General features: G+C 39.3%; 1 protein-coding gene across 2 annotated transcripts in view; it reads left to right on the forward strand.

Moving 5' to 3' along the window:
- The window catches only part of PDS5A (PDS5 cohesin associated factor A), a 92887-nt gene that overhangs the window by 70558 nt on the left and 2601 nt on the right, over window positions 1-19728 (forward strand). For both annotated transcript variants that reach the window (XM_075091640.1, XM_075091639.1), the window contains exons 23-32: window positions 59-195; window positions 911-1034; window positions 1276-1480; window positions 1990-2104; window positions 6479-6611; window positions 7253-7372; window positions 8554-8616; window positions 14801-14946; window positions 16166-16271; window positions 18952-19304. In XM_075091640.1, coding sequence (XP_074947741.1) covers window positions 59-195; window positions 911-1034; window positions 1276-1480; window positions 1990-2104; window positions 6479-6611; window positions 7253-7372; window positions 8554-8616; window positions 14801-14946; window positions 16166-16271; window positions 18952-19304 — 1502 coding nt within the window. The remainder of the gene's footprint in view (window positions 1-58; window positions 196-910; window positions 1035-1275; window positions 1481-1989; window positions 2105-6478; window positions 6612-7252; window positions 7373-8553; window positions 8617-14800; window positions 14947-16165; window positions 16272-18951; window positions 19305-19728) is intronic.

Raw genomic sequence — 19728 nt, forward strand, 5'->3', positions numbered from 1 at the left:
AGGTATTAGTGCATTATCGACTTCAGAAAGTAAGTTCATTGTTTGTTCACATTTATAGGTGCAAGCGATTAAACTTTTGGTACGCTGGCTGTTGGGTATGAAAAACAACCAATCAAAATCTGCAAATTCCACACTCCGGTTATTATCAGCTATGCTCGTCAGTGAAGGAGACTTGACAGAACAGAAGCGCATCAGGTCAGGTTTTATTCCTTTCAGGCTTCTGTCAATTTTGTTCTAGAATTTCAAAGAATATTAATTCTTTTGGAGCGTCTTTAGAATTTTAAGGTGGGCATAATGTTGGCTACTGTGATGATAGAAAACAGATCTGACTGGAGTTTTATTTTAGGAGTGGAAAGGCAAGTATAAAAATATGCTTGATCATCCCTCTTTCTTGTAATTTACTAATAACCTAACTCAGAACTCTGTAGATACCTTGATAGTAAAAGACATTCCAGAGAGTAAAAGACCTGCAGGACTATCTTTGGAAATAATTGAGTGATGAGATTTAACACACTTAGGAATTGGGTGATCTTGGGTGGAGCTTCTTTGTTCCAACTGTGAGGTAACTGCACCTCATCTTCATTCTGAGGGTGACGGAAGGAAAGAGAAAATCTGTGGCAAAAGTGCATTTAGACAGTCATATGAAAACAAGAAGCTTGACTCTTGTCATTTCACTATTTTACTGGAATTATGTTTTTTGTTGGGAAAGCAGAGCCCCTTATTTTCACAAATTTGGTTGGGTTAACTTAGCTTGATCTGAAGCTGTGGAACTGTAATCTGATCTGATGGAGAAAAACCTTAATCGCTCATTGATCTTGTAAAAAAAAAAATCATGACATTCAAGTAGTTTAAGGATAGTTGTGGAGAGTTGTGTTTTGTTTTGGGTTTTTTTTCTCTCATGTTTGTATAGTAAATCGGATATGTCTCGACTGCGATTAGCTGCTGGTAGTGCAATAATGAAGCTTGCACAGGAACCCTGTTACCATGAAATAATTACCCCAGAACAGTTCCAGCTCTGTGCACTTGTCATTAATGTAAGTAACTGCATTTGAATTGAAGTGACTCTTAATTGAGCTCAGAGTCCTTACACCTGAGCTTTTGTTGCTGCTACATTGAGTATTTTCTATTTAAAAGAGCTCTTGAAACTTCAAATATCTGTTGTGCTGCATCTGTTGATATTTTTTAAATGCCTCCTCATAATTCCACCTTGAATGCTTTTTTTTAAGACCAAGATTTTTATGGTTGCATAAAACCAGATGTTTTATGTTGCTATAGGATGAGTGCTACCAAGTGAGGCAGATATTTGCCCAGAAACTGCATAAGGCACTTGTGAAATTACTGCTCCCCTTGGAATATATGGCAATCTTTGCTTTGTGTGCCAAAGACCCTGTGAAAGAGAGAAGAGCACATGCCAGACAGTGCTTGCTCAAAAACATCAGTATACGAAGAGAATATATTAAGCAGAATCCTATGGCTAACGGTTAGTATTTCAGTAAAACTGTTAAGAATACAACAGTCCAATACTAAACTGGAAGGAGTAATCATTAAACTTAAGCAAATTGCTTTTGTAAAGAAACACTGGATAAGTTTAATTTGTTTCCTCATCTTTATATTAGACAAATTCAGATCTAAATTTCCTTAGTTTAGCATTAGCATAAAGCATAAAAGACTTCTCTGTACGTTGATGAGAATTATACATGTGAAATACAATGCTGTTATTGTAGTAGTTGTTTTGCTCAAAAAATAAAATGTTGTTTTCTCATGTTTTAGGCTTTATGACCTTCTTCCTGAAGTAAGAACAAGTAGTTTTGTAGTAGTAAAGCTTGTTCAATTATTTTTAATGATTCATTAAAATTAAAATTTGCAGGAAGAAAATGCAAGTTGAAATTTTACATTCCATGTTTGAAAATTAATACTTTGAGAAAGTGTTTCTTGTGATGCATAAGTGTGTGTAATACAGAGGTTATTTATGATTTTTTGTTACTGTAGAAAAATTGCTGTCCTTGCTGCCTGAATACGTGGTACCATATATGATTCACTTACTGGCACATGATCCAGATTTCACAAAACCTCAGGATGTTGATCAGCTTCGTGATGTCAAAGAGTAAGTGTCAAATGATTCTAGAATTGTTATGCTGAGAATTTTTCCGTGCTTGGAAAAAACTTATTAGGAAGAGGAGCTCCTGTTATATTTTACAAAATGGTTATCTTGGAAATGTGTAACAATTTAACCAAGGAAAGAAGGCATCAACAACTGCTTAGCAGTATATTCTGAAAGCCCAAATGGTAGCCTGTAGGTCACACCATAGTATACCAAATTAGTGAGTTGTCTGGGCTTCCTTTAAAGTGAAGTAATGGTTTTAGATTCTTGTATTTGTGCCTAGGAATATCTGTAGAATTTCCCAACACAGTTAAGAGATGCCAAGTAATGTCAGTTCAGATATTTTGGAAGCTATAAAATGCAGAGATTCGCCAAGACTTGGAAACATAATGCCACTGATGCTGGGTCAGAGTCCTGCTTCACTGGACCTTCTTTCTTTTTCTTTTTTTTCCTCTTCGGTTGGTTTACTTTGACCCCCCCCTTATTTTTTCTCTTCCTCCCCTGCAAACAACCTACTAGAATTCATGCAAAGTTGGCTGCTGACTTATCATTTGCACTGTACATCTGAAGTGCAGGCTTAGTGCTTCTTAATGTATTCAGCAAAGATGATTGTACATATGCCTGTCATACAGAAGTTTATTCTATACTGTTTCCTTCTTGTATGCCTCAAATAATCTCTCATACCTTAAGCACAACTTTTTTATTTCTGTGTCTTGTAATGAATTTTGAAAAATAGTTAAATTTTAAAACTTAAATATTGTTAAAGCACAGACCCCCGGCCCCCGTTTTTATTTTGTATTTTTCTTGTATTTATTTTTTGGTTGAACTATGAGCTATGTTGTTTTAGTATTACAAAGACATGTATAACCACATACTACAGTATACATAATCAGAAAAGCAGTTAATTCTTGGCACAAATAGACCAGTTTACATGTTAATTCTTTTTGCACCTTCACCTGTGACAGTCCAAGTCTGATTCTTTCTTTAAATGAAAAACTTGGTTTGTTCTGATTTCTAAGTTACTTGACTCACACCTGGTCAGAACCTGAAGTCAGTGAAGATTTCTTATGTAATCATCAAGCCTACGTTTTGTCCCAGGACTCCCTGTTCCTGGCACATCTGAAAGCACTCTCCAGCGTGTACTTTATCCAAAATGCATGGAACAAGTTCTCATTCACGGTTGTTGAGTTAATGCTTTCTCTGAGAAGTGCTTGCTAGTGCACAGAGCTTTTTTGGACACCCCTTGTATAGCTCTCCTTTGTTGTCTCCCTCATGTTTGTCACAGGCTGGCTGAACTAGCCAGAGAGGACTGCTCCAAACAAAGAAATACTCTGTACAGGAATTTTGGCAGGAATACTTCTCTGAAGAGTCCCCTGAGATAAATGCAAAACATGTTTCTCATATAATGTAATACAGTGTTTCTTTCAAGAGTTCTGAGAGTCGTAGTGTTGTTCGCTTTAAAGTGTTAACATAGATGCTTGCAAACTTGGAAAAGCAGACTGGCAGTGTGTTTTGTAGTTGTCTCCCTAGTTTGTCTTGGTTTTATATGGCCTGAATACAGTCACATAAAGTAAATATATGCCTAGCAAGTTCCTTAACCATAATCTGTGATAATTGGTAAGAAATTTTAAAAAAATCTTATGAAATTTTTAAAGCTTGTCCTACAGAGGTATGTTTGGGTTCGGGTTTCTTTTTTATCTTGAGACTGTCTTTTTCTTCCAAATTCATATTCAAAAAATACTGAAATGGATACAGAGAATTAACTTATTTTATGTGACTCTGCTGTTCTAGGTGCATATTTTTCTACATGAAATCCCACTGTCATTCCAGAAAGGTCTTGTTTTATTAATTAATGCTTTATTTAATTTGTTGACTTAGTGAGGAAATCAAGCTATTGAAGTTGACATCTGTTAACTGGAATTACCAGAGAAAAATTTGTCCTCGATAGTAATCTTTGGACGACACAGGGTTTTGGAGAAGCTGGGTTAGTGTGGTATGTTATTGGTCCTGTACTCATCCCATTTAAGTTTTGAGAACAGTGAATAGATGGATGTAAAGGCATTAAACACATTTATTTACTTACAGCCTTTGTAGATTGAAGTCAGAATATGGAGGTCTTATTTTATTTGAACACTAGATAATTAAGTGTTTTGATGGAGCACAACCCTCTTTTACTTTGAGTTTTTGAGAGGAATGTTCCTTCATCTCTTGCATTACAATCTTGTCATGATGTAACCCCAGCCAGCAAGCAAGCCCCACACAGCTGCTTGCTCACTCCCCCCTGGTGGGATGGGGGAGAGAATGGGGAGAGTAAAAATGAGAAAACGCATGGGTTGAGGTAAAGACAGTTTAATAGGTAAAGCAAAAGCTGCGCATGCAAGCAAAGCAAAAACAAGGAATTAATTCACTGTTCCCCACGGGCAGGCAAGTGTTCAGCCATCTCCATGGAAGCAGGGCTCCATCACATGTAATGATTACTTGGGAAGACAAACGCCATCACTCCAAACATGCCCCCCTTCCTTCTTCCTCCCCCAGCTCTGTATGCTGAGCATGACATCATATGGTATGGAATATCCTTGGGTCAGTTGGGGGTCAGCTGTCCCAGCCGTGCCCCCTCCCGGCTTCTTGTGCTGGTGTGAGCAGCAGAAAAGGCCTTGACTTTGTGTAAGCCCTGCTCAGCAGTAATGAAAACACACATGTATTATATAATCAACACTGTTTTCAGCACAGACCCAAAACATAGCCCCATACTAGCTACTGTGAAGAACATTAACTCTAAATATTTGTGTTGGGTTTTGGCTGCGATAATTTGTATCAGTTAAGAAGACTGGGGCTTTTGTGGATGGGGAATTCTAATGTTCAGTCATCCTGTTTTTCTAGTATTTTTATTAGCCTCTTTCTACAAGGTAATATCTCTTCAGAGCATCCGAATTAAATTAGCGACTGGCAAAGTCTGCGCTTCTCAGACCCACCCATATGTCTTTCCCAACTAAGTATTATTTTACCATATTATGATTATTGTTGACCCTCCAGCCACTTGCAGCTCTGAAGCTTGATAGCAAATTGATAGCATGGATGGACCAGTTGTGCTTTATATCATAATTGGAATAATTCTTAAAATAAACTCTTAGTCAAAATATAATGGGTTCTCCCTATAAATAAACGAGATTGAAAGAAAGAAAATGGGAAAAATCATTCCATTATGTCTAAGGATATGTTAAGGATTTCTTTTCCTCCTGTATGGAGCATTAGGAAGAAACTGACCTGCTCAGTTTTGGGTCTCCTCTCCTATTTGAATTCCAGTATTAAAGCATGCATTGTATGTAACTGTCTACCAGCAGTATGGTTTGTTTAAGCCTGTTTTGAGTGGGGTCATGGTACATTGTTGATAGAAACATAGACGTAGACCAAGGTAGCTGTCGTGATTTAGCCCCAGTCAGCAACTAAGCACCACACAGCTGCTTGATCACTCCCCCCACCCCAGTGGGATTGGGAGAGAATCAGAAGGGCCAAAGTAAGAAAACTTATGGGTTGAAATAAGAACAGTTTAGTAATGAAAATAAAACGGTAATAGTAATAGTAGTAACAACAACAACAACAATAATAATAGTATAATGAAAAGGAAAATAACAGACAGAGAGAGAGAGGCAAAACCTTTGGAGGGGACATAAACCCAAACAACAAGTGCTGCAACTGCTCACCACCTGCCACCAACGACGCCAGTCCCTGGGCCGCGATCGCTGCTTCCCCCTGCCAACTCTCCCCAGTTAATATACTGGGTGTGATATCACATGATATGGAATACCCCTTTGGTCAGTTTGGATCAGCTGCCTTGGCTGTGCCCCCTCCCCTCCCGGCTTCTTGTGCACCCGGCAGAGCATGGGAAGCTGCGAAAGTCCTTGACTAGTATAAGCACTGCTTAGCAACAGCTAAAACATCAGTGTGTTTTCAATATTATTCTCATACTAAGTCCAAAATACAGCACTATACCAGCTACAGTGAAGAAAGTTAACTCTATCCCAGCTAAAACCATGACAGTAGTGATTACAGAATTTCATCTAGATGATGGTAGCACCAGAATTGTTGATTCTATTCATATTTGGAAGTTAAAAAAGCTGTTTAGTTGGGCAGTGTTTACAGATAAAACAGAGAAGCATGCTAATTTGGTAGATCTGTTCCGAAGAGTACAATTAAGACTCTGTGTTAAAGGTTTAGACTCTATTTACACCTTTGGATGATGTTATACAATACCTTCAAATTGATTGTGGTTTCTTAAGAAAAAGCTAGTTCGGCTGACAAAAATTTTTAAGACGTTGTATGTGGGAGCTGCAGTATAAAAGTCGGAATGTAATTGCTTGTGGGTTTATGGCTTTTTAGGTGCCTGTGGTTCATGCTTGAAGTTTTAATGACAAAGAATGAGAATAATAGCCATGCCTTCATGAAAAAGATGGCAGAAAACATCAAGCTTACCCGAGATGCTCAGTCTCCTGATGAGCCAAAGGCCAATGAAGTAAGAAATGCAATTCAGATAAGTCTTGGGTGATGGGCTGAGGGTTTCACAAGCAGTTGATGAACAGGATTTGCAGGAAATCTGAAAGCACTACCTCAGACGTTTTTATGGTCTTTTACAGAGAGTGTTAATTGCGAGCATTGTCTTCATGTTGCCAATCTCATTCTTTCATAACCTTGCTGACCTTATCCAGCACACAATACCTAATGAAGTTAATAAACAAAATTTGTTAACTATTCCTGTTACTGCCCGCCTGCCTTATTTTAACTTCTACTGCCTATTTTCCTCAACATAAGTGTCTTCTGCTCTTGGGGGAGAAAATAGTGTATTATATGGCTACTGTTAAACCTGTTAGTTTCTAGCAGAGATGAGAAACCATTTATGGTGATTTGACTGAGCAAGAGCTTCTATTGTACAGCGTAGGCATGTAAAGTATTACTAGCTTTTATTAAATAGTAACATGAAAAATGAGGACTTCTGTATGTGTTTGAAGAGCCAACAGTATGATTAATGATGTAATTACAAAACATGTCCTTAGTGGCCATTATTTTAACACATAGATTAAACTGTTTAAAGAACCACATTCTCTGTCCACTGTAAAAAGAGTAATTCCTAAAGCATTTTTTTCTTTATTTCTTTAGAAACTTTATACTGTATGTGATGTAGCACTATGTGTAATCAACAGCAAAAGTGCTTTGTGCAATGCAGATTCACCGAAGGACCCTGTATTGCCAACCAAATTTTTTACACAACCTGAAAAGGTAAATTTGTTCATTTAACTTCCAAAGTAATAACAGCTAATAACTTCAATTTTTATAACTGAGAGCTGGTTATCTCCATCATATAATATCATGAGTAGGAAAATGCATATATTTTACCCTCAGCAATTAAATTTAACATCAGCAGTGCACTGTCTCTGTCCTATAAATGTCTCAGAAATGTTTGTAACCAGGTGAGACCTAATTAGAATAGATATTGATACGTTAGCACGTATTGCTGGATCATTTCATTAGTGTTTTACAAATGCATCTGAATATATGAGGATATATGTACATTCTGACTGTATATCCGAATTAGAATGCAAAGCAGACTGAAAAAAAAAAAGGGGGGGGTGGTGGGGGGTGGGGGAAAGGAATGACACAGTTATCATGTTACCTGTGGTATGTTTATATCTATCCATAGCTGTTTGGCTATTTTGTTTGCTGTACAAGGTGGTCCTCTTATTTCCTAGTAATAGTCTTGGTAAGTACAGCTCTACTGTCAGCAATAGCACTACTATTCTTCAAGAGGCATACTTCTAAAAATATAAGTGGAACCAAAGTAATTCTCTGGACCAGACCTGATGTTTCGGTTGTACTGAAGAATACATTTCACATTTTCAGTCTCTTAGGCTGTTAATTAACAGCCTTTCCAGAGTCTGTTTAATCAAAATTTAGTTTGCTTATTTAACTGTGAGGTGGCAGATGCCATGGTGACAGGGAGCTGGTGTCTGCAATAGCTACCTGCATTCAGGTTTAGTGTTTTGGTCTGTGTAAACTGTACTCAGAACAACAAAGGTAGCAACTTTCAACTTGTTTAGAGAAAACAGCAGCTCTTTTCCTCTTTTTGGACTTCTCATTAAAAAGATGCAAGTGAAAAAATTAGGGAGGGCAGTCTTGCTTCACTTCAAATGATTCGTGTCATTCAAGAAGAAAAAAATGTTAATCCCAACCTCAGGTATGGCATACTGTCATTCAGTAATGCTCACTACAAATCTCCTCCAGAATACTAGTTTGGCCTATCTTTACTAGATTGATTAATTTGTCAGCAAGTTGCATGGTGTGAAATATCTGTAGCACTTGATAGTAGCATCTAATTTGAGAAGTCAATAGTGTATAAATAAAAAAATAACAGCAAGATTGAGAGATAAAACAAACTGATGTCTATTTTCTTTTCTATACAGGATTTCTGCAATGACAGGAATTATATTTCAGAAGAGATAAGGGTTCTTCTTTTGACAGGGAAGGTACTGTATTTTGACAAGTTACAATTCTTTCAGTATTACTTGTGATTTTTTAAAATGTCCTGGACGGCTGTAGTTTAAGAATTGTATTAGGAATTTGTGAACAATAATTTGTGATTCTTCCATTTAATGGCATAACTAATGCCTTTAACATACTACCTGGTGCGTAAACAACACCAAGGTCATAACCTGTGCAGTGAGGCATAGGTCCTTGATTAACTAGAGTTTTTCACATAATTACAGGTTTTTACGTTATTCAAATAAGTGTGGCATAAAGTTATGGTGCAGATACTGAATTGTGACACCACTAGCATTAGAGGTCTTAAATTGTCACTCTTAATATTTTTAATATAGCTGTTAATGCTATTAGATTCGACTGCAAATGTCTACACCATTTTGAACGTCTCATTTTATTTCAGACATAAATTGGCTAATACCTTCATACGGTAGAAAAAATACCAAGTCTTTCTGCAATGGCAGGGCAGCACAACAAAAAAACTATATAAAAAACAGAACCTATTTTATACTTTTTACCATAAGCTGCCCTTTCTTGGGATTCTGAAACTGTCTTTCCTAGGTTCTGGTTAAATTAAGTTGGAATGCTTTTTAGTCTACCTCAGAAAATTAGCAGGTTTGGTTTTTTTCTTGAGCTTAGTGAGAGAATGCTGGCTGACCCATAAAATGTAAAAATCCTGAGAACAGTATAAGTCATGGTTTTAATATCAATTTCATATGAATTTATTAATTTTCATGTTACTGCATTAGTTTCTGAAGTCTTCAGTTAGAGCAGAACTTCGTGGCAGTTGTTCATTGTAAGAATGGAGACAAATGGTCACTCTGTAAATAGCCATATAATTTAAAATTGCCTTTTCTCATCCTGATTTTTCATTTTTAAAAGAAGTTTCTGCTGTCAGAGCAGGTGGGTGAGGTTTGCTCAGTTGGCAGAATCCTGCCTCTCCTTGCTTCATGTTCACCCTGTGACACCAGCCTGGATGCTACTCAGCTGGGTTGGAGTTAGGAAGGGAGGAGGCAGGCAGAAGACCATCTTTTAGCAGCAGCCAGTGCCAAACTGGTGCTTTAAATAACCTCAGAACAAAGTATCTGTCTACTGCTGTAATTGTTTCACCTTTGACAGCATTCAAATATAATGAATGAAGCATTTGAAGCAAGTTTAGTTGGCTGTGTAAACTTATTAAATTTCTCTTTCGATAAGGCATTCACCAATGTGTACTAAAGATATGTCATAATGAAAAAAAAACCAAACCCAACCAAAATGTACTGGTATGAGACAGGCTTCTCTCCTGCATTCTGTTAAAATAGGGTTAGGTTTGGGGGGGGGCAGGAAATGTCCCATACCAACCTAGTATTATTTAGGTAATTTTCAGTGTTCTGGGAAAACAAAACATTTATTCCATACTCGAATAGAATACACAAACACGTGCTGCTTTTTCTGCTTACTTCAGGTTCAGAAAACACAGATGTGTAAAGACACCCCACTGACTCAGACCAATGGTCTGTTTTGGCCTGGTATTGTTTTTCCAGAGGGACTAATACAACATGATTAAGGACAGTGTGCAAGCCTAGCCACTTTCTGCAGTACATTCCCTTTCTTACTCCCCCAGCATTCATAGTTTTTATAATGGGGTGCTAGACTGTATCTGTGCCTGTTGGTTTTGATATCTGCTTATGGACTTGTTCCCAAATTTATCTGCTCTGGTTTTGAACCACCTGATGCTCTGCCTTCACAACCTTTTAGGGCAGTAGGTGCCAGCAATTTGCAACCTACTGGTTTGCAGAAGCACTTTGTTTTCTCTCTTAAACATTTTTCTCTCTCCTGTTAGCTGTGCTGAGTGCTTCCTGCTTTTTATAAAATACTCAGTAAATTGAGCAAATAAAATATTAGAAGAATAATATGTTTAAGTAAATGTTGTGCAGTATTAGCACTAGGATGAAGCAGCTACTGAACATGTTCTCAGTAACAGGCCATTTTTACAGAGACCATTGCTGCTTTTTCATGTGTCCTGTCCCACCCCGCCAAATGTTTTCCAGCATCTGTGGTATCTCTCCTGCCTGCTCCTTCATTACTTCCACATGTGGGATTTATTTTTTTCTTGTGGGAATGTCTTAACAAATTAACTTGGTCTCTGAGGACATGTAAAATTACACAAGGAATGTGACATGCCAGTTATGAAAACTTCTTTGACTCCTCTCCAGAGACAAAACAAAATCTTCCTTCTGCCTACCTACCCTCACCCTCACCAAATTGGTCAACAGACACCAGCCATAACAAGATCTAAAATACCACCGCTGTATTGGAAAACACCAGAATCTGTGATATACTTTTACACTGTCTTTCTGTATAGTGAAAGTGTACACATTTCCTACTGTTGTAGTGTACCTAATTCTGCATTACATTTTGGAAAGCCTTTCCCAGAGGTGCTTTACTTTGCAAATATAGGATGTTAGAGACATAGAATATCTCAGGTTGGAAGGGACTCATAAGGGTTATCAGGTCCTACCTAAAACTAAACCATATGACTAAGAGCGTCGTCCAGATGCTCCTTGAACCCTGACAGGCTTTGTGCTGTGACCACTTCCTGGGGGAGCCTGTTCCAGTGAGCAACCCCCTTCTCAGTGAAGAACCTTTCCCTACTGTCCAATCTGAACTTCCCCTGATGCAGCTTCAATCCATTTCCTCGTGTCCTAATGCTGGTCACCAGAGAGAGGAGATTAGCACTCCCCCTCCACTGCTCCGCCTTGAGGAAGTTGTAGACTGCGATGAGGGCACCCCTCAGCTTTCTCTTTTCCAAGCTGAACAAACCAAGTGACCTCAGCTGCTCTTCATAAGTCTTGCCCTCAAGGCCTTTCACTATCTTGGTCACCCTCCTCTGGACACACTCTAATAGTTTGATGTCCCTCTTTACTGGGGCGCCCAAAACTGCACACAGTACTCAAGGTGGGGCTGCACCAATGCAGTGTGATGTGGGACAACCACCTCCCTCAACCAGCTAGTTACGCTGTGCTGGATGCACCCCAGGGCACAGATGGCCCTTTTGGCTGCCAGGGCATACTATTTACTCATATTCAGCTTGCCATCAACCCAAACTGCTCTCCAGCCTCTCGTCCTCCAGTTTGTATGTATAACCAGGATTATCCCATCGCAGGTGGAGAATGAGGTACTTGATCTTGTTAAATTTCATATGGTTTGTGATTGTCCAGCTCTGTAATCTATCCAGATCTCTCTGTGAGGCCTCTCTACCCACGAGGGAGTCCACAGCTCCTCCTAGTTTAGTATTGTCAGCGAACTTACTTAACGTACATTTGGCTCCTCATCTAGATCATTTATAAAAACATTTTAAGAGCACTGGGCCTGAAGTTGAGCCTTGGGGAACCCCACTGGTGACTGGCCACCAGCCTGATGTAACCCCATTTACTATGACCCTCTGAGTGTGACCCACCAGCCAATTGCTCACCCAACATATTGTGGGCTTGTCTAGCTGTGTGCTGGACAGTTTATCCAGGAGGATACTGTGAGAGACAGTATCAAATGCTTTGCTAGAATCCAAAACCACCACATCTGCTAGCTTTCCTTGGTCAACTAGGTGAATGACCTTGTCATAAAAGGAAATTAAGTTGGTTAAGCAGCACTTTCCCCTTGTGAACCTCTGCTGGCTTGGACCAATGACTGCATGTGTCTCAAGTGTTTTTTCAATAACTCCCAGAACAACCTTCTCCATAATTTTACCAGTCACTGAAGTCAGGCTGACAGGCCTCTGATTACCAGGGTCATCTTTCTTACCCTTCTTGAAAACTGGGACAACAGTTATCACAGAATCGCAGGTTGGAAGGGACCTCAGGGATCATCTAGTCCAACCTTTCTTGGAAGAGCAGAGTCTAGACAAGATGTCTGTCTTGTTTAGACACCCTGTCCAGACGACTCTTGAAGGTGTCCAACGTGGCCAAGTCAACCACTTCCCTTCGGAGATTATTCCAATGGTGACTGTCCTCAGTGTGAAAAATTTCCCTCTGGTGTCCAATCGGAATCTCCCCAAGAGCAATTTGTGTCCATTCCCCCCTTGTCCTCTCCATGTGACTCCTGGTAAAAGGGGAGTCTCCGTCTTCTTTGTAGCTGCCCCTTCAGCACTGGTACATTGTAATGAGATCCCCTCTGAGCCTCCTTTTCTCACGGCTGAACAAACCCAGCTCTCCCAGCCTATCCTTGTATGACAGGCTTCCCAGGCCTTTGAACATCTTGGTCGCCCTTCTCTGGACCCCTTCCAGCCTGTCCATATCCTTTTTGTAGAGCGGGGACCAGAACTGTACACAGTACTCCAGGTGTGGCCTGACAAGCGCTGAGTAAAGTGGGATAATGACTTCTTTATCTCTGCTGGTGATGCCCTTTTTGATGCAACCCAGCATCCTGTTGGCCTTCTTGGCTGCAGCAGCACACTGTTTGCTCATGTTGAGCTTCCTGTCCACCAGGACCCCCAGGTCCCTTTCCACAGAGCTGCTCTCCATCCAGGTGGATCCCAGTCTATGCTGCACTCCTGGATTATGTTTTCCCAGGTGCATGACCTTACACTTTCGTTGTTGAACTTCATAAGGTTCTTGCTGGCCCACTCCTCCAGCCTATCCAGATCTTCCTGCAGAGTGGCTCTCCCTTCTGGAGTATCTACTTCTCCACTCAACTTGATGTCATCAGCACTCAACTTGGAGTCATCAGCAAGCTTCCAGTTAACTGGGACCTCTCCAGACTCCCAAGGCTGTTCAAAAATAATGGAGAGGTACCTCAACAATACCAGCTAGCTTAGCCCCTTAGATTTATGTGCATACTGCTGGAGCAGCAAGTCTTGAACAAGTTCAGGGTCAACTGGGAGTCTGTCATCCCCCCAGTTGTGGTCTTCCAAGGCAGGGCTCTGGGGGTCCCAGGGCCCATCACCAGTGTTGAAGACAGAGGCAAAGAAGGCATTAAATGTCTCTGCTTTGTCTACATCCCTATTTGTGAGGTGACCGACCTCATCAAGCAACAGGCCAATGTTATCTCTGATCCCCTTTTTGCTATTAACATATTTAAAAAACCCTTTTTGTTGTCCTTCACAGTGCTGGCCAGCTTGAATTCTAATGAAGATCTGGCCACACAAATTTTTTCCCTACAATGGCAAATAAACAGCGTCTCTGTAGTCCTCCCATGTCTCCTGTCCTTGCTGCCAAAGTCCTTAGGCTTTCCTGTTCTGCCTGAGTTATAGAAGATCCTTGCTCAGCCAAGCCAGCCTTCTGCCCCACCTGCTTGACTTATAACACTTTGGAATTGCCTGCTCCTGCACTTTCAAGAGATGGCTCTTAAAAAATGACTAGCATTCCTGGACCCCAGTGGTCCCAGTGGACTTTACTAACTAGCTCCTTCAGCAGTCTGAAGTCTGCCCTCCCCCTACCCAGGGTTGAAGTTTTGCTGGCGGTTTTTCTCCTATCGCTAACATTTTGAAACTCAACCACTTCGTGGTCACTGTGACTAAGACAGCCACCAATCACCACTTCACCCACAAGTCCCTCTCTGTTTACAAAAAAAATATAAAAATCTAGAAAGGCACCTTTCCTAGTCAGCAACCGTAGTACCTATGCTTCAGAAATTTCCTGGACCTGTTTGTCTCCGCTGTATGATATTCCCAACTGATGTCTGGGAAGTTAAAATCACCCATAAGAAAAGGGCAGTTGATCTAGAGAGATTCCTAATTCCTTGTGGAATAAATCATTGGTGTTGTCATTCTGGCTGGGCGGTCAATAGTAGACCCCCACAACAACGTCCGCTTCATTTGCCTTCCCCTTCATCCTTACCCAGAGGCTCTCAACTGTGTTGAGACCAAAAGCATATTGCCACATCCTTTCATTCCTCTAATCATTACCTAACATTCTGGCTTTTGTTGAGGCTTCTCCAGCTGCTATCCCTTCAGAGCATGGCAGAGAGCAAGGCAGTTGATGAAGTGCTGTTAAATTATAAGAAATAGAAGAAAGATAGACTGGTTTTTAAGTAAAGAATGAGGTCTGTAGCTCTAAACTGATGGCATCATGACTGAGACTGTTAATCCAGAAAAAGAATTTTAATATACTCAGGGTATATTTTAAAACTAAATTAAAATTTAAATATTTATCTGCAGTTCATATTTTTTAAGATTTAAACATTTTCTTCTAGCCAAAACCAACTGGTGTATTAGGTACAGTAAACAAACCGTTATCTGCAACTGGAAGGAGGCCGTATATTAGAACTACAGGATCAGAGACTGGAAGCAATATCAGTGTAAACTCTGAGCTGAGCTCTTCTGCAGGAAACCGATCAAGGTACAAGAATCTGAAATTTCTTTCATCAACTCTTTACTTCATGTTCTCCAGTGTGCTTGCATGTTTTAGGAGAGGAGGTAATTTGGTGTGTGTACCTGTGTGTTTGAAGTGTGTCTTAATTTTGTCAATTTTAAAAAAAATATAGTTGTTCTCTATAGGTAAAAATCTCTATCTTTGCTTTTTGTTTTGGGTTTTTAGTCGACATAAATTCAGTCCAGTGTTCGGGTGTGGCCTGCCTGTGATTACATATAATGAAAGAGAAGAGACACTATACTGTCTGAATTTTTGGTTGCTAATATTCATAATATATTTACATCAGAAAATATATTAATTGAAAAGATCACCCATAATTAATACTAAACAGGTTTTGCAACTCTCACATTTTTGATGTATAAATTAGGATTAATCCTGATCGGTAATAAGAAACATTTTGGATGTAGATTAAATATTCTGACCTATTTAAGATTAAGAAAAATTAAAAAGAACTTGCTGAAGAGGACCAGGATCTCAGTGGAAAGATGCAACATATGATTGTAATATTTGATCTTTCTTCTAGTAAGTGTTATTTTTATGTAGATCCAGAGTTTTTAAATTTGTCATAAATCTGGAGACACAGTTTACACTTTCAAATTTTCAGATTGCTTAATTTGTTTTGGAATTGGTTAACTGGCTAAGATAAAGGGTTAAAGAAAGTACAGAAAGTCAACTCCAGTTGCTACATTTCATAAGGCCAAAGGGAAGTATAACTCAGTTCAGAATTTGTTCTATAAGTGCGCACGATTATGCTGTAATCATCTTGATTATTTTTTAACTATATTGTTTTTAAAACTATTGTATGTTTGCTTAAATTAACTTGATGTTTGAGCATTGCTGGTCTCTATTTTTCTTCACTATCTTTGCCAGTATCCTTTTTTTTTCTATCTGGAAAAAGAACACAGCGTTGTTTAGAGCATTGGTCTTAAGTTTGTAAAAAGAACTATATGGCATTGTGTCTGTGATAAGGGGTTTGGCTCAGTGACTAGACAATCCCTGTCAGACCTTTCCGAGTTCTGGGAGAGAAAATGTAAGTGTGGACTCAGGCAAATTCAACACTTGTTTTAACTAATTCAATCTGTCTGCATGGATTTTTTTTTAACTGTATTTTTTAAATAATTGCAAACACTTTTCTTTTTTTTTTCTGTATGTTTTGGTTTCATTTCATCTTCAATTATGCTACCAGGGAACAAAGTTCAGATATATCAGAAACTGGGGTCAGTGAGAATGATGAAAATCCTGTGAGGATTATTTCAGTCACACCAGCAAAGACAGAACCTGTGAAAAACAAGGTATGTCTGGGGATTTTATGGACTGTATCTCTGTAATAGGCTTGGCATTGTATTCAGTACACATCATTGCAGGTGGTCTCTGAGGAACTGGTAATTGTCCGACTTAATTTCATGTAGTTTTATCACCTTCCTAGACTAAGACCCCTTATTTTCAAAGCTACTATTTATTTTATCCAGAGTATTTAATAGAGCTCATGTGCTTAAAAATAGCAATGGCAAATCAGAAGAGACTTCTTCCTTCTTTTTCTAAAATTCCAGAAGATTCCCACCTTTATTCTATATTTTCCAGTATAATAACAGGCTGTGATTCAGAGTGAAGGTTGACACCTGTAGCTTTAACTGAAGATAATGCCAGGAAAATTTCAAGTGGTCTTGTAGCATGAAATAAACATCTAACTTTGGGTTGTGTCACAACTAAAGTATTATTTAAACTTTAAGGATTTTTAATGCTTTTCGCCCCTTCCATTAGAGAAGATCATGCCTAAATCATAATGATTTTTAACTTACAAAACATTCAGTTGCATGAAGTTTAACAGAGATAAATGTGAAGTCCTGTACCTGGGATAGATTCATCTCACGCAGCAGTACAATACACTGAGATCTGCCCAGCTGGGGTATAGGTTGGCGGAGAAGGACCTGGGGGACCATCCCAATGGAGAGCCAGCAGAGCATGAGTCGGCAGTGACAGTGTGCCTTGGCAGCAGCGAGAGCAAGCTGAGTCCTAGGCTGCATCAGGAAGAGTATAGCCAGCAGATTGAGGGATAGGATTATTCCACCCTGTTTGGCATTCATTAGGCTGCACCTGGAATGCTGTGTCCAGAATGCTGTCATCCCCAGTTCACCACAGATATTGAAAAACTGGAAGGAGCTTTGCAGGGGGCCACCAAGATGATAAAGACTCAGAGAAGTTGTATGAAGAAAGGTTGAAAGCACTGGTCTTGTTCAGCCTAGAGGAGAGAAGCCTTGGGGGGATCTAATCAGTCTTTCAATATCTACAAGGTATTTACGGAGAAGGTGGAAGTACTCTCTTCTCAGGGCTGCATGGTGACAGGACAACAGGCTACGGGCAGAAGTTGCTTCAGGGGAAATACTGTCTGGGTGCAAGCAAAAAAAAAAAAAAAAAACATTGTGAGGAAAATTAACACCGGAATAGGTTGCCCAGAAAAGTGATGGAACGTTGCTGTTCACAGCTTGGCTTGTCAGGGGCCCTGGATAAACCCTGAGGCCCTGCTTTCAACAGAAGGATTGACCAGATTATTTCAAGGGGTCCCTAGCAACCTAGATGATTCTGTGATTCTAAAATCAAAATAGGTTTTTGTAGTAATATAGGGATACATAGATGGTTCATGCTGTACCCATTTTAAGAAGTGATATATCTACTCAGTCTTTTTTGATTAGATGAAATCAGAGTGAGAAGCAGGTGTTTTGGATTTGTATCATCACATAAAGTTAGTTTTTTCTCAATCTTTAAAAATTACATCCACATGACATTCACACCTGTGAGCTAACAAAGAAGAAAAAAATCTTTCTAAATTTCAAAGTATGGTTCCTTTTCTTCTATTTCCCCAAAACAGGGTTCTTCTGAAAAGTTCAGCAAAACATTTATGAAATGAATCTTCAAAAATGCTTTCTGTGTTCTTGAAATCTGACTTTAGTTGAAATTTTTAAAGAGTGGTCACCTGTAAAGTTCTTATGAATAGAGGTTGTAAACATCTGCTGTGAAGCTGCCAGAAGAGTAATAAAGATTACAGAGACTGTCTGGCTTATTTAAAAATTTAAGAAATAATGATAGAATATTTAACAAAAAACTCCTTGGTTCAGACACAGCACTTACAATAATGAGTGGCCTTAATTGGTGTGTCCAAAATTGCTAAGTCATCCCAGCCATGCTTCTTCAGTACCCTTTTCTGTGCCCCTCCTCCTAACTGCTTCAGAAGCCAGTGTTCAAATGAAGGTCCAGCATCCAGTTGCTTCCTCTTTGTTTCCATATGAATACTTTTCTGTGTAGGGACCTACATTGCCGCCACCCTTTCTCTTTCACATATACAGACGGTGCTTCATGAAGTTTAATCACTCCATTACCTTGTTCAGTGTAATGAGAAAAACATGCATGTAGGCCGTACCTATTCAGGCATGACAAAGAATTAACAAAGACAGCAAGTTTTGTTTGTGACTAGGTTTTACTCCCTTTTATTCCCTGCAAGCTTTGGTTTTTCTCCTTTTACTGGTATTTAGGGTTTTAGTAATCTGCACCTTTACTGAAGGTTGGTCTCAAAATTTGCATATATTGAAGTAAATATCCTTTACTGTACTGGAGTCATTACTCTTGCTCCTCAGTTCTCTCCTGTCAGTTGGCAAAGAGGCAGTAAAAGGAGCTTGTCCAGAAGAACCGTCATGGGAGGAGCTGAGATTATTACTTACTGTAATCGCACTTTTCAAGCAATTAAAAGATACATTGGGTGCAGATAGTAACATTACACACGTTGTAGGAAATCTTTTTGCAAGGCTGATGTCCAAAATCCCATTTAGTAAAACTTTTTACTAGGTCTTAAGCCTATGTGATGTGTTTTTAGATGAACTTTGTTTTAAAAACTCATGTTTCTGTCAGAGGAAGGTAACAATTTGAGTTTTCCTTTGGGAATCTTTTTTTGTCTTCACATTCGTGATTTTTATCTTCTAGGAGATTAATTCTGATCAGGCTACACAAGGAAACAGCACTGAACGTGGGAAAAAAAGAACAGCAACAGCATCTGGAACTGAGAATATTCATCAAAAACCAGAAGAAAAAAATGTAGATGAAACAGGACCATCACTTGCAGCAAAAACCAGGAGAGGGCGTCCACCCAAACCTGAACCTCAGGGTACCACTGCAAAAAATGAGGAAACAAATAAACCACCTGTCAGGGGAAGGAAAAGGGCAGCAGTCAGTCAAGAAAGTCCAGGGAGTTTAGAGGCAGGTAACGCCAAAGCACCAAAACAGCAAGACACAGCAAAAAAACCAGCAGCAGCACAGAGACAGATTGATCTACAAAGGTAAAAATAAAATGCATAAATAAAACATGCCTGGATGGGGTGGGCCTTTCTTGTCTCAAGATAGACCCAGAAATGCAATTATAATAGATCCAGCATATGTTAAAGGGCACAACTAAATCACAAAGATTTGTAAACATCATGGTCCAGCATATATTGTGTTGTGTTCTGTTCTGTTTTTCAAATTTAAGTACCAGGGCAGCTGGAATTGGAGAACTTAATTTGTTTGGTCAGAACAGGATAACCTAACTGGTTTTCACCAAATTGTATGTTGTGTCATCCTGGTTCCCCTTCCTAGCATTGCTGTGTAAAGGAACTAAAAGTTGAGAGTATTTCAAGTGCGTTCAGTAATGCCAGGTACACAGGAGTTCAGGTGCTCTGCTCTGCTTCAGCTCATTGATAACAAAGGCTTGAAAACTGACCGTCT

Source organism: Phalacrocorax aristotelis, chromosome 4 (assembly GCF_949628215.1).
Source record: "Phalacrocorax aristotelis chromosome 4, bGulAri2.1, whole genome shotgun sequence".
In the NCBI taxonomy this organism is placed as follows: domain Eukaryota; kingdom Metazoa; phylum Chordata; class Aves; order Suliformes; family Phalacrocoracidae; genus Phalacrocorax; species Phalacrocorax aristotelis.